Genomic DNA, 14385 nt, shown 5'->3' with positions numbered 1-14385 from the left:
GAGTTCAGCCCATGCCCTGTGCCTTCCAGACTGTCCCCCGTAGACCAGCTCTGCCCCACTCACCCCCTAGCCCCACACAGGAAACAAACAGGATTGCCTGTGAAGAAGGGAATGCATGGTTGGCAGGGTGAGCAAGGACACAGGATTTCTCTGAGCTCCACAGACGCAGGGGAGAGGGCTTCCCTCCCTGAATAATTCAGTCCAAAAGCCAATGCAAGGTCTGCAAAGGTGGGGGTGGGGTGGGGGTGGGGCTGGGTAACTGCTTCACGCAAGGTGACCGATCGAATAAGCCACTAAGTTAAAGACGGGGAAGCCAGGATTCTCCTAGTTGGAGAAGGGCGTCACAGATATAGAAAGGGAGAGAATGAGAAAGGTCCCTGTGGGGAAGTATCTGTGTGAAAGCAAGGTTTGGCAGGAAACAAACACACCTAAGTACGCGCGCGTGCACACATTCACGTGCCCTAACGGCCCCCAGCGCTAGTCTGGGAGGGCCTGGGAGCACACACACCCAACGTCTACATCATCCTTAAGACCCTTCTCCCACTCCCTTGGAGAGAAGCTGACTCCAGACCTGGGAAAGAACAAAATGAGCCTGGAGTATCTCAGTGCAAAAGGAGGAACCAAATGCTCCAGAAATGGAGACATGCCAAAAGGATTCAGGGGTAGGAATTGATGGGAGAAAAGAAAATAAAAAGCTGAGATGTTAATGGCAAAATCTACGTTCACAGCATAGTGTCTCCAATTCCACTGTTTTAAGTGTTCACTATAAAATGTTGGAGATAGGAGGAAGGATGTACACCTGAAACAAATAGTACACTATGTTAGCTCATTGGAATTTAGATAAAAACCTGGGGGGGGGGGGGGGGAAAAAAAGGATCGCAAAGGAAGGCCAGGTTGAAGGGGCTCCCACCAGCCAATCCCGGAGCAGTAGGCAACAAAAAAATCCACAGTGATGTCAACAGAGAGCGACCCACAGAATAAAAAATCCATGAGTCCAGACTGACACGAATAAATGGGGAAAAGAGAAATTTTTTTCTTACAGTACAATGACAACTAACAAACGTGGAAAGACTGAATTAGAAAAAAACACCATCTGGCGAACACATAAGAATGAATTCACCTGAGATGCCCCGGGAGCCCTGAGGCGGTGGGCAAGGGGCGGCAGGAACAGACATCGACATGACGCAAAGACCAGGAACCAAACAGCAAAGCTCACTGGGACGCACTGAAACCACGTGCCACCTGACAGGTGCAGAACGGTGTCATTTCCATGCTGTTCCTGCCCAAACGCACCAACTGAATCCAGCTGTGAGCACGCATCAGACAAACCCAACCAGAGAGGCCTTCTGCAAAAGGGGTCAGCAAAACTTTTCTTTACAGAGTTAGTATTTTGGGCTTTATGAGCCACACGGTCTCCACTCTGCTGTTGTAGTGAAAGCAGCCGCAGGCAACATGTACATAACAGACGTGACTACGGTTCCAAGAAAGCTTGATTTATAAAACACGCAGCAGCCACTTTTGGCCACAGTTTGCTGACCCCTGTTGTACATTACCGGCCTCTAAGCCTCCAGATGTGTCAAGGTCACTGTGTAATGAAGAATTAGCTTTATTCAGAAGGGCCTGCCTGGCCTTTGCCCCAAGCTCCTGGCAGGGGGCCTCTAAAACCGTGGGATTTCCTGAGTGACAGGAGAGTCTGATTCATGATGGGCCAGGATGGTTCATGCTAACGAAGAGCTCAGATCTCTAGAAAGATCAACCATGTGACTAGAATTTTGGGGGCTCTGAGCCAAGATATCAGCCCAGCTGGGGAGGGGAGGGAGACTGGACCCTGAGTTCAACCAGGAGGCCAATGATTCCATTGTTCCTATGTAATGGAACTCCACTAGAAACTGCTTGCCGAAGCTCAGGGAATACCCAAATGCACGGTCACACAACAACAGGGCAGGAGTGGGGGTGTAACGTGTCACTGAGGACACGGGAGCTCTGAGTTTGGGACTCTCCTGGACCTTACTCTGTCCATCTCTTCCTTGGGCTCATCCTAATTTGTATCTTTTTTGCTTTGATAACAACATAATCCAGAGGCCAGAACTTTCCTGAGTTCTGTGATTTGTCCTAAGGAACTATCGAAACTGTCTATGGGGATCCCTGAGGACAGCCCTAGGCACACGTGGGGGTTTGGGGGACCACGCTTGACCTCAAGTTTAGCCATAACAGCCAAGGAGAGGAGCGCCTGGTTGGCTCAGTCGGTTAAGCATACAACTCTTCATTTTGGCTCAGGTCATTATCTTGCGGTTTGTGGGTTTGAGCCCCACATCGGGCTCCACACTGTTAGTGTGGAGCCTGCTTGGTATTCTCTCTCTCCCTCTGCCTCTCTCTGTCTCAAAATAAATAAATCAACTTTAAAAAAAAAAGAGCCAAAGAGACAAGGGGGAATGTACCAGACTGCAGGAGATTAGAGATGGGCCTAGCATGGGATCCTTGTGCTAAAAAGGTTATTGCCGGGGCGCCTGGGTGGCGCAGTCGGTTAAGCGTCCGACTTCAGCCAGGTCACGATCTCGCGGTCCGTGAGTTCGAGCCCCGCGTCGGGCTCTGGGCTGATGGCTCAGAGCCTGGAGCCTGTTTCTGATTCTGTGTCTCCCTCTCTCTCTGCCCCTCCCCCGTTCATGCTCTGTCTCTCTCTCTGTCCCCAAAAAAAAAAAAAACTTAAAAAAAAAAAAATTTAAAAAGGTTATTGCCATACATGTGAATGAGCTAAGGTGGTTAGAGGCTTATAACGTATCAGCTTCCTGACTGTGCTTATGGAGAATGTCCTTGTTTAGGAAATACACTCAAGGTTTCAGGGATAATGGAGCACACTGACAACTTATTTGCAGAGGTTTCAAGGAAAAAGAAAAAGTTCTTTTGTGTTATTTTTACAACTTTTCTGGACATTTGAAATTGTATCCAAAAAAGGAAAGCCCAAAAGTTTCTGAAAAGTTAAAATTAAGTAAGGGGTGGGATAAGAAACCAAGGCCTTGGTGTGAACTTTCCACCATCCCCATCTTTGAGTCCTCACACATGTACGACATGTTCTGATCTCTGCTCTCTGCACCAGAACAAGCCCCCGACTCTCCTGGTGCTGAGCCGGTCCTGACCTGCCCCTGGCCTGTGCTCCGTCCATGGCTCCTGAGTACACAGTGCCCCTTACTCCAGAGGCCCTGTGGTCACCCTGTGCCCAGCCTGCCTCTCCTAGCAATTGCTGGGGCTTACAGCTGACAAGGACAGCTCCCCTCCCTCTAATCCCAGCTCAGCCTCAGAAAGCAAGCTGTAAAATTACATTTTCTTTTTAAAGGTTTAACTTTTTTTTTTTTTTTTTTTTTTATTTCGAAAATGTGAGCGTGCGCAGGGGAGGAGCAGAGAGAAGGAGACACAGAATCTGAAGAAGGCTCCAGGCTCTGAGCTGTCAGCACAGAGCCCAGCGTGGGGCTCGAATTCACGAATCGTGAAATCATGACCTGAGCCAAAGTCGGACGCTTAACCGACTGCGCCACCCACGCGCCCCTGTAAAATTACATTTTCTCAGGAAGGAAGCAGAGAAGGCAGGCATGCCAAGCCTGCTGACGGGGCACCCGATGCTGGGAAGTAACAGCACATGAGAGGCAGAAGGTGAGACAAGCCCAGACCTGCTGAGTGTGCATTTCAGAACCAGGCTGCATGGGGACAGTCCCCAACAGTCCTGCACAGTCCCACGTGGCGGAGGCTCACAGGAGACAAGACTCCGGGCCTGCCCTCGTCAACCTGAGGGCTGTGGAGACTGTGCAACCCTGCAGGACAGAGAAGTCATGGCCCAGAAGCTGCCCTCGAGCAAACCTGACCACCTGGGGAGACAGCCATCAGTGAGCTAAGAAGTGATGGGTTTGTGTCCTCACAGCAGGAAGTGGTCAAGCATTCAGCTCTCCAGCCATCTATGGCCTCCATTAGCATAAACCTGAGAAATTTCTGGCTAAGTGCTGAAGGCCTTAGCAGTCCTAAGCCTTCCCTTGAGAAATGACCCAGGTTTGAGAGGCTGCAGGTGCTCAGAGCTGGCAGAGCAGGACCACCCCCACACCCCGACCCTGCAGCCTCCTTGACCAAGGTCTCCTGTGAGCCGCTCTGCTGAGCAATCACGTGCACCCCCGGCCCGGCCCGACAGTGAGTTTCGCTAGAAGGAGGAGGTTTCACCCAACGCCAAGAGCTGCTCGTCAGGACTTCTGGCTGTGGGAACTCCTGGATCTGACCACAGCAGAAATGTCTAAGGTGCTCCAACAGGAAGATCACCCTTACTGCCTCCCTCCAAGAATCTTGCACTGAGACATAAGGGAGCGTGAAAAGGGCCTTTAGTTTAAGGCACCCTTGATATTAACGACCAGACACAGTCCATCTCTAGTCCAGTCCAATGGGAGTAGAGGAGGCATAACGGCCCTCCTCTCGGAGCCCCAATCCTCTCTGGATGCCAGCTTTCCGTGGGGGGTGAGGAGGGGGAGGAGGAGGGAGAGGACGAGAGGGGGGAGGGGGAGGAGCGGGGGCGAGGAGGGGGAGGAGGAGGGGAGGAGGCGGTGGTGGCAGCAGCCCGTCTGCCCACCAGCTGGCAGAAGCCTGAGGCAGGGGAGGCACCAGCTCTCGTCCCCCCAGCTGGTCAGAGCTGATCTGAAGGGTCTGCAGAGGTGCGGCCCGTGTGGGCGGCTCACCGGCACTTCGCCCACGTGGACCCTGCGGCGCTCAGCTGCTTCGGCCGGCGGCACGAGGGCGCCTGGAAGGCAGCCCGCAAGCGCCAAGCGGAACCCCAACCCTTCCTGGCCCCAGCTCAAGCCCACACGTGTCGTGTCGGGACGGGGCTGCGCCGGGGAGGAGCCGCGCCGCCCCCAGCCCCTTTTACCTGCTGAAGCGCCCGACACCGTCCACTACAAGCCTCATCCTTCTCTTCTCCTGAGGCTCTGCGGTGAAATAGCGGATCCCAAGAAGCAGGGGTACCCCCATCACCGTGGCAGACAGCGCCTTCCTCCACAGGGGCCGGGGTCTCGCGGACCTGGAGGGAGACAGGTACATGGCTCAGGTCACTTCGCTCCTGCCCCTGCCCACCGGGGCCCGGCTCTGCAGCTAACACGGGTTCCGGGTGCCCACGTGGACACTCGAGTGTTCCCGGTCACCTTGGACGCCGGGCTCCGAGGGGCCGCTGAGCACAGGAGGGGGCCCCTTGGCTACATGGGAAGCAGCTCGCAGGCAGAGCTGTGACCCTCGCAGGAGCGGGGCCTCCCGCGCCGTACGGAGCTATAGCCCGTCACCTCCACGACGGCCCAACCAGACGGCAGAGCGTCAGACAGCAGCGTGGGGCAACACGCACAGGTGACGGCTACTACGGTGCGAGGCCGCCAGGAGCCCAGCATCCAGCCACACGTCTGCCCCAGGTCACCAAGCAGCAGCCCCACCAGGCCCGGATCCGGCCTCCTGACACCGCCCCTCAATGCTGCCCCACTCCACCCACGGGCCCCAGGCCTGGAACCCCCTCACCCACATTTCTTGCTGCTTCCACCCCTGGCTGTGGCCCCATCCACGGCACTCCCGCCCTCCTGCACCGGCCTGGACCGGTCATTCTGTCTTCTCAGAGCACACGGCTCTAGCTGCGGTCTACTGGCCGCCGCTGGCCGGGAGTCCTGCCCCACGAACTCTGGGCCCTGGGTGGGGGTTCCACCAGAGAGCAATCTGTCTTGGGGTGGAAGCAGAGAAGCCCAGCCCTGGGCCACACAAGACAGGTCTTCCCTCCCTGCCTGGCAAGAAGCACGCGCCCTTGAGGGCACCTGTGGCTGTGGAGAACTCACCACCTTGCAGGCAGGACCCCGAGGCTTCTCCTGAAGAAGGTGGCAGGGGACGGGCAGGGCTCCTGCCCGCTCCGCAGCAGGGCAGAGTGGACGCGGCAGAGCTGGGCCTGCAGGGTGAGCGAGCGGCAAGGGGTCAGACGCGGCAAGAACTCGCCCTCCAGCTTCCTGCTGCCCCGGCATTCCCAGGCCTGGATCTGAGGGGCACCTGTGCCTTCCGGTGCCCAAATATGCCATCGGAGCAAGTCAGCATTGCCGGGCCCTGTGCGCGGGGCCCGGCCTGCATGTCTGACTCAGGAAGGCAAAGACCATCCCATCTCCTGCAAGTAAGGCCAAGATCCGGGAATCACAGGAGACAAGGAAAGGCTACACACAGTCTGCACCTCGACAGGTCACTAGAGACATCCCCGCCTCTGACACCCCTCAGTCCCTGCCTGACACTCCACTGGGGCCCTGGGACCTATGACGCCCGCCTCTGACACCCCTCAGTCCCTGCCTCTGACACTCCACTGGGGCCCTGCGACCTATGATTTACTCTTTTTCTGCTGTTTGCCCACTGACCAGCAGCCTCAGGAAGTCATTCTTAATTTCTAAAGGAAAGATCAATAATGCTTCATCACACAATCAGAAAGATGTCAGGGGGCACCTGGGTAGCTCAGTCGGTTAAGCATCCGACTCTTAGTTTAAGCTCAGGTCATGATCTTGCAGTTCGTGGGTTCGGGCCCACGTGGGGCTCTGTGCTGACAGCGTGGAGCCTGCTTGGGATTCTCTCTCCCCCATCCCTTCTCTCTCTGCCTCTGCCTCTCTCTCTCAAAATAAATAAATAAAGGAAAGGAAGGGAGGGAGGGAGGGAGGGAGGGAGGGATGGGCGGAGGGAGGAAGACAGATGTCAGACTCTCAGGTGGAAGACCAGAAGCAGGAAAAAGTTGTTCTGAGAGCACGTGCTAGGACCCAGAAGCAGGGACCCGGAGCGGGGCCGACGCACCGAACCAGAAAGAGTGCGGGGACTGCCTGGGGCGCCGCTTACTCCAGTGGCCATGGAAACCTCATGGCTCTCCTGCCCCGACAGCCTTGCTCTCTCGATCTTATTTTAATTATGAAATAAGAGTTCCTCAACCACAAATTCCCCAACTGCAAATTCTCCTTTTAGGGAAGAAAAGGTGGTGCGTAGTAAGTCATGACCCACGGCACAGATGCTAACGTTATCATCATGAAGCCCGGCCCAAATAAGGAATTGACTTTCCTAACATTTTCTGGCCAATGCACACAGCCCTGACGACAATTTCAAGGACTGCAAAACAACACAAAAGTCAAAGGAAAAGGTCCATGACCTATTGTCCCGAGAGGAGAGCGCAGGCTGACAGAAAACCTCTGCTCAGCAAGGCCACACACAGTGAGTGCAGATGCCCAAGGAAACCCCACAGAGGCCAGAAAGGCGGCCACAGGCAGAAGGATGGGGGCAGGCAGAGTCCCTAGGCTTTCTGTGCAAGGGACAGCATGGCCCGGGGCCCCCGCCGCCCTCAGGGCACCCCGCCCCCCCCCCCCCACCGCCCTCCAGCCCACGTGACCTGATTTGGCCACGCTGAGGCTCACCAGAAGAGGAAGCCCAGAGTATGGGCGTCTGTGAGCTCAGACATCTGGGGGACAGCTGCTCTGAACACTAGTATGTACCTGCAGGATGTGTGGTTCCCGCCAGGGTCTCCCACCTTGTTTGTCACACCCAGACCGCACACTCCCCTCAGACGCAGCTCTGTCCAGGCTCCGTCCGGCCCCCCCCTGTTCCCTTCAAGGTCTTCGGATATCGTACGCCTCACCTGATCCCGCATCTTCTAGCACACATACGCATCAAACAAACCCGCCAGAGATGCCCAGGATGACACTGGATCCTGCATGTGACCACGGACCTCAGACAAATGTAGACAAAGCCCAGAAGTCACAAGGGCAGTGTGAGGGCACAGGGAGGGAGGATCCATGACCTGGCAGCAAGTGGGACTTCCACGTGGACACCGAAGACGGTCTTCTGTGCAGAGGATGTGGGTTCAGGGAAGGCCCGAAGTCAGGAGAGCACAGGGCACTTCTGGGGAGGAGAGGTCCGCGGGGAGACACTGTATGCTCACAGGTGCAGCAGGGAGGGGGGCCGCTGCCCGAAAAGACCAGACTGGGGAGCAAGGTGAGCTGGGGCCAGGCAGGGCACCCCAAGGGGCCCTGGGGGTTTTCCTGCAGGGAATGGACGATGTGCTGGGGAGGTCAGCCCATGAGGAGGGGGCTGGGTGATGGAGCCAAGTGGATTCAAGACACGTGCGAGGGACTGGCAAGATGGCCCAAGGCCGGTGCCTGAGAGCCTGGGAGTGTCGCGACGCCGTCACTCGCCAGCTGCCTGAAATTCTGGCCCGAGAGAGCTGTGCTAGGAATCTGATCTCTGGAAGACAGTGAGCCCACTGAGTAAGAACAAGCCCACCGAGCAAGAACTGACGACAGCCACCAGCTGCCAGCCACTGGAGCTCAGCACTCAGTATCAGTGACCCTGAGCACACCCAACAAGTAGATCCAGGCTGTGGGACATTCTGTAAACAGCCTGCTCTCTTCAGAAAGTCATTAGGACCCATGACTTGGGAATACTGGTGCTGGGCACAGCCATTTATTAATTATCTCTACTTCTGTAAATATTTTCCAGTTTTTATAACAAGAAGTTAAAAAAAAAAAAGTCACAAGAAAAAAAGTGGGAAGACTTCTAGATCGAGAGGCCAAATAGACATGATACCGCGACGACGCACTTCAGGCTAAAAAAAGGCGCCTGCAAACACATTTCTGGGCAAATGAGCAAGTCAGAATATGGACAGACATTACAGGATTATTGTTCACATCTTTAGGCACGATTAAGCGAGAATGTTTTGTTGAGGTCATGCACACTGGAATGTTTAGAGACTGTTTATGTCTGCAACCTACTTTCAAATGGTCCAATGACAACAAAATACACAATTTCAAACAAAAATAAGAACAACTAGGGCAGGGGCGCCTGGGTGGCGCAGTCGGTTGAGCGTCCGACTTCAGCCAGGTCACGATCTCGCGGTCCGCGAGTTCGAGCCCCGCGTCAGGCTCTGGGCTGATGGCTCAGAGCCTGGAGCCTGTTTCCGATTCTGTGTCTCCCTCTCTCTCTGCCCCTCCCCCGTTCATGCTCTGTCTCTCTCTGTCCCAAAAATAAATAAAAACGTTGAAAAAAAAATTTTTAAAAGAACAACTAGGGCAGAATATTAAAAACGGGTGGATCTAGGTGGCCAGTAACTGGACAATTAACGATGTGGCAGCGTTCTGTCAGAGTGTGTCCCTATATTTAAACTTTCTCATGATCAAAGCTGCTATGATGCTCCAAGTCCCAGCCAGGAAGGTGGCATTGTTTTTGTGGTTTTTTTTAATTTATTTTTTAAATGTTTATTTATTTTTGAGAGAGAGAGAGAGAGAGAGAGAGAGAGCGAGAGAGAGCACACATGCTTGCAAGCAGGGGAGGGGCAAAAAGAGGGAGACAGAGGATCTGATGCGGGGCTCGAACTCACAAACCTTGAGATTATGCCCTGATCTCAAAGTCAGATGCTCAGCCAACTGAGCCACCCAAGGGCCCCTGTTTTTGTTTTTTTGACTTAACTTTTTACCTTTTTAATGATTCTGTTGTTTCCTTTATAAACTTTTAGTTCGTTGCAATCACTTACAAAGCTTTGTGTAGTTAACACAAATGACTAAACTATGAATTCTCTACTTGAAATATAGTCACAAACTTTTACCACCTCCTCCAAATGCAAATACTTTTACATACTTTCAATTCTATTTTTAACCTTCCTGACTTTTATGTTATTGTCATGCATTTTTTAAAGTTTATTTCAGTTTCAGTATAGTTAACACACCAGGTCGGATCAGCTTCAGGTGTAGGATATGACTCGGCACCTCCATAGGCCACCCGGTGCTCATCCCAAGTGCACTGCTTCACCCATCCCTCACCCCCTCTGGTGGCCAGCAGTGTGTTCTCCGGAGTGCAGAGTCTGTATTTTGGTTTGTCTGTTTCCCCCTTGTATTTGTTCTGTTTCTTAAATTCCACGTGAGTGAACTCACACAGTAGGTCTTCCTCTGACTGACTTACTTTGTTTAGCATTCTTACTCTCTGGCTCTATCCGTGTTGTTGCACATGGCAAGATTTCATTCCTTTTTATGGCTGAGTAATATTCTGGTGTGTGTGTGTGCGCGCGCGTGTGTTTGCACGTGCGCACATCTTCTTTATCCAGTCATCAGTCGGTGGACACTACAACTGCTCCCGTATCTTGGCTACTGCAAATATGCTGCAATAAACACCAGGGCGTATGTCCCTGTGAATTAGTGTTTCTGTATTTTGGAGGGAAAAAAGCTAGTAGTGCAATTACTGGACGGGAGGGTGGTTCTATTTTTAACTTTCTGAGGAACCTCCACACTGTTTTCCGCAGTGGCTGCACCAGTTTGCATTCCCACCAATAGTGTACAAGGGTTCCTTTTTCTCCGCGTCTGAGGAAGGTGGCATTTTGAAGATGAGGCAGCTGGTACAGGGCAGGGGTACTCACCGGGGGAGACTGTGTGCCCAGGACGTCTGGCACTGTTTGGAGACACTCTTAGCTGCCACATCCTGGGGAAAGGGGTGCTCTCGGTATTGAATGGGTGGAGGCCAGGGACACTGCTCGACACCACCCAGTGCCCAGGGTGGCCCTGCCCTAGAGACTCAGGCGGAGCCAAGGCTGAGGAGCTGGGGCAGACCATGAACCCAGACTTCTGAGCCTGTTAACTGGGATGCAGGCTCCGGCAAATGCTATCTGTGCGGTGTGTGTGGGTAAGTGACGTCCCTCTCTGTACCTTAGTTTCCCCATCTGTAAAGCAAGGACCGCTGTACTATTAACGTACAGGACAAGTGAATGGACATTTGCAAAGCACTCTGCACAGTGCCCAGCCCACACGACAGGCCAGGCAGATGGGCATGCTGAGGTCACGCTGGGGTCAAGGAGAAGCTACTCTCCACAGCCTTCCTGTGCCTTGCCGCCTGTGGGTCCCCGTGCCCTTACTCTCCTGCCAACAGCCTTGTCCCCACAAGCCACACCACCTAACATGAAGAAGTACATACCTGCTAGATTAAAGTGAACTACTTATATTAAAAGATCATCAGCCTCTTACTGCTTTTTCACAAGGAAGAAAAGCGGTTAGCCAAGAAGATGAGAGAGACTATTTGCAACATATGTAAAACTTGGAGATCGGTTATATACAGAATATGCAGAAATGCTCTAGTTAACTGGAGAAGGGTATGAGCAAAGTGAGAGGGCAGAAGAGTTCTGATGGGTTCATTGGTTCAGAGGCTGCACCACCGCAGACGAAGCAGGAAAACGCCCGAAGCCGATGGACAATGATTATTCTGAGACATCAGCTTTCAGAAGGGAAGGGAACGATCAGGGAGCTATTCCGGCCAATGAACTGGGGGGACAGAGCAAAAGGCCTCACGACTCGGAGGCTGAAGCAAGGGCTGGCCGGGAATGCAGCCTGGCAGCACCAGGCGTGGCTGCCTGAAGACCAGGGGCTGACCCCAGACTCCCCAGAAGCCCAGACCCTCCGGATGGCCCTGTGAGCGCTGAGCGGGAGGGGCCACGCTCGTGTTCTTTCATGGAGGAGAATGCTAAATCTGAATTATCTTTTACTGCTGAGCACATAGTAATAAATAACACATTTATTACTAAAGCACAAGGCCCTGGCTGCACCCCAAGCTTCAGGGTGGGGGAGGCCAGAAAGGTAACAGCCCCGGCCATAGCCCCCAGTAACAGTTTTCTGTTTTCTTAGATGCCGTTGCAGCAGGGGTGACTCCTCAGTCACCTTCCCATAACAAAGATCCCTCTGGTGGACCCCAGACAGCCCACGCAGCACCAGGCCCAGGCCTTTGTCCAGGCTGCTATTCTGCCTGGAACACCCTTCGCCAGACCCTACATTCATCAGTCCTGTCTGTCATCCCCCCGTCCGCCTCTGCACCTTGCACACACCTCTCCCGCTGTCCTTATCACACTGGAGTGTGACTGTTAGCTTATAGTCTCTGCCCCCCACCAGACTGTGCAGGGCTCACCTCTCCATCATCTCTGTGCTTCTAGGATCTAGTGCAGTGCCTGTTAGATAAAGCAGGAACTCGAGGAAGGCTTGTTGAATTGAGACAAACGGTGCTAAGCACAGAACGAACTAGCACCCCCACATGGCCCAGCCTTGGATGCTAGGTGAGCAATATGCACAATCAGGTAAGAGATGGCAGCAGCCCGGCTCTGAACAGGACTTCTAGGAAGAGGCCTCATGCTGACAACTCCAGAGCCCCACCAGGGTCCACAGGCACATTCCAGAACGTGGCTCCCTCCAGTTTGGGATGCCCAGTGCTCCTCAAACTATCCCCATCACCCAAGAGACATCCCCAAAGCCCAAAGAAGGCATGTGGCTATAAACACAGGGCAGAATCTGCAGCCAGATCTTCGAGGAACCAGCCCAGGACAACTGCCACCACATCACATATAACCCAAACCAGCCAGAGCTTGGGCACCAGGACACACCAGCAAACAGGAAGAGAGAGAGCTCTGGCTCCCCAGAATATCCCCCACACACACACACACACCAGGCCTTCTCACCAGGACGGCCACATGCCCTGGCTTGCCTGGGACAGTCCTGGCGCACGCGTGTCTCAACGGCCACCACTTCAGAGCCTTCCAGTTTGCATGAGCTGAGCTGGGCCTCCTCTACCCCAGCCTCTCATGCTTTCTTAGAGCGTGTGCACCGCCTGCCTGCAGACACAGTGTTCATCTGGAACTCAGCTAACAACCCATAAAGTAGCAACAACAACAAAAAGCTCTCAGTAGTCAGAATCAAACAGATATTCCAAAGTCAAAGACAAGCTGAGGTGCCGGTTTTTCTAGCACCCTGTCGATCAGACAGAGCAGATTAGCAGATGAAAGGTCACTGCAGGCGACCCAGCCCAAAGCGCGAAGAAGCAACTGCTGAACCTCACGATGAGGCCCTAAAACAGGAGGACTAGAGGTGACGAGAACCCGGGCACTTTCCAGCAGGGAGGAAACCAAGGCACAGCAGTGTTCCCGTGGGTAGGAAGTGAGACTGGAGAGGGCTCTGAGGGCCACGAACAGCCTGCCCTTTCTTTTCCAAGGGTCTGTGGCCTCTTGGCACCAGTCAGGACCCAGAAGCTGAATGGGCTCTGCTCCACTCGGCGGCTGTGAGCAGCCCCTGATCAGAAGCTAACGCCTGCCTGCCTGCTCCTTTGGCTGCCGGATTAAGTGACCCGACTATGTGCAGAAGCTCTGTACGCTGTAAAGTGCTGTGCCCAGGCCCACTCGGCGTCTCTCTGCCTGACTCGGACTAACCCTGTTCCACCTCAGACTACAACGCCTGTGCAGGGCAGCTGCTCCTGGCAAGGCACGACGCCGACTCGGCTAGGCTCACTGGACGAACACAAGCTCTGCGCAAAGCTCCAAGGTGAAGGTGTCTTCAGCTCTAAGCCCTCTGACGAAAAGCCCAGATCCCTGGGGAGGCCGTGGCTAGGACCTGGGTCAGTGATCGTGAGAGCCGGTTTAAACGGTGCCCGTCCTAACTGCAGATACAACACGAGGGGAGGCCCAACCAAGACAGAACTCGAGTAGCACCGCGATGGCAGGACAGCCGAGGGCCAGGCGGAAGTCTGGGTGGGGGTGGGGGACAGACCGCCTCCGAGCCAGGGCCGCTGTCAGCCCACCGGAGACACCGCGGCCCCCACACCTCCCAGAGTCCTCTTATCTCCTCACAAGCCGGGGGCAGGCGTCAGCTCAGGACAGTCTCAGGTGGCTTGGTGGCCAGGGGCAGGGTTCCCAGGGGAGCAGGCAGAAGGAAAGACGGGGACTCCGGTCTGGGATTATGGCAGAGATGAAGCAGTGAGGGGTAGGAAGGGTGTCCATCAGTCCAGGAAGCCAGGGCAGACTGCCCTGGGAAAAGGTGTCTCTGGACAGCGGTGTCCACGAGCGGATACGGTTTAGAGGTTGTCTCCGAGGCGGGTCCCTAACCCAGCACACGTGCTTCCGGAGAGAGGAGAGGGCTCTGCGGTGGGCTCGGGCTCCTAGGTGGTACCCAGCATCTCCCAACACAGCCTAGGGGCTTCTACCCTGAGGAACAGGGACTCTGAGAGATGTGAAGGACGCCCCCGAGAGCCCTGGGGGCCCCTGCCAGGCAGGGGGTCAGGGTCCCGGGGAGGGGGTGGTGTGGGGGGAGGGTCCCTGACAGGTGGGAGCGACGGTCCCGGGGCGGGGAGGAAGTGTCGGTGGGTTGTGAGGGTCCCTGACGGCGCCCAGGACGGGGCGGCTCTAGGGTGGCTCCGAGGGCTCCGGACGGAGACTGACGGGATCTGTGGCGCCCGCGCGGGGGGACGACTCACCGGCCGCCACATCTTCCAGGCCGCCGCTCTGCTCCCGCTCGCCGCAGACTCGCGTCTTCCGGCCCAGCAGTCCCCGCGAGGCGGGGAGCAGGGCGCACGCGCGCCCCGCCCCGA

General features: G+C 54.9%; 1 protein-coding gene across 3 annotated transcripts in view; it reads right to left on the bottom strand.

Annotated features, from left to right (window-relative positions):
- Positions 1–14385, bottom strand: part of ADCK5 (aarF domain containing kinase 5) — a 17903-nt gene extending 3518 nt beyond the window's left edge. For all 3 annotated transcript variants that reach the window (XM_040494751.1, XM_040494753.1, XM_040494752.1), the window contains exons 1-3: positions 14272–14385; positions 5835–5941; positions 4895–5044 (exon numbers count right to left, since the gene is read on the bottom strand). In XM_040494751.1, coding sequence (XP_040350685.1) covers positions 4895–5044; positions 5835–5941; positions 14272–14283 — 269 coding nt within the window. In that variant the 5' untranslated portion in view covers positions 14284–14385. The remainder of the gene's footprint in view (positions 1–4894; positions 5045–5834; positions 5942–14271) is intronic.

This window comes from Herpailurus yagouaroundi, unplaced genomic scaffold (assembly GCF_014898765.1).
Source record: "Herpailurus yagouaroundi ecotype Mexico unplaced genomic scaffold, PumYag 186, whole genome shotgun sequence".
Lineage (NCBI taxonomy): Eukaryota > Metazoa > Chordata > Mammalia > Carnivora > Felidae > Herpailurus > Herpailurus yagouaroundi.
The sequence above is the reverse complement of the archived record's forward strand: the minus strand, read 5'-3'. Positions and strand labels throughout refer to the sequence as shown.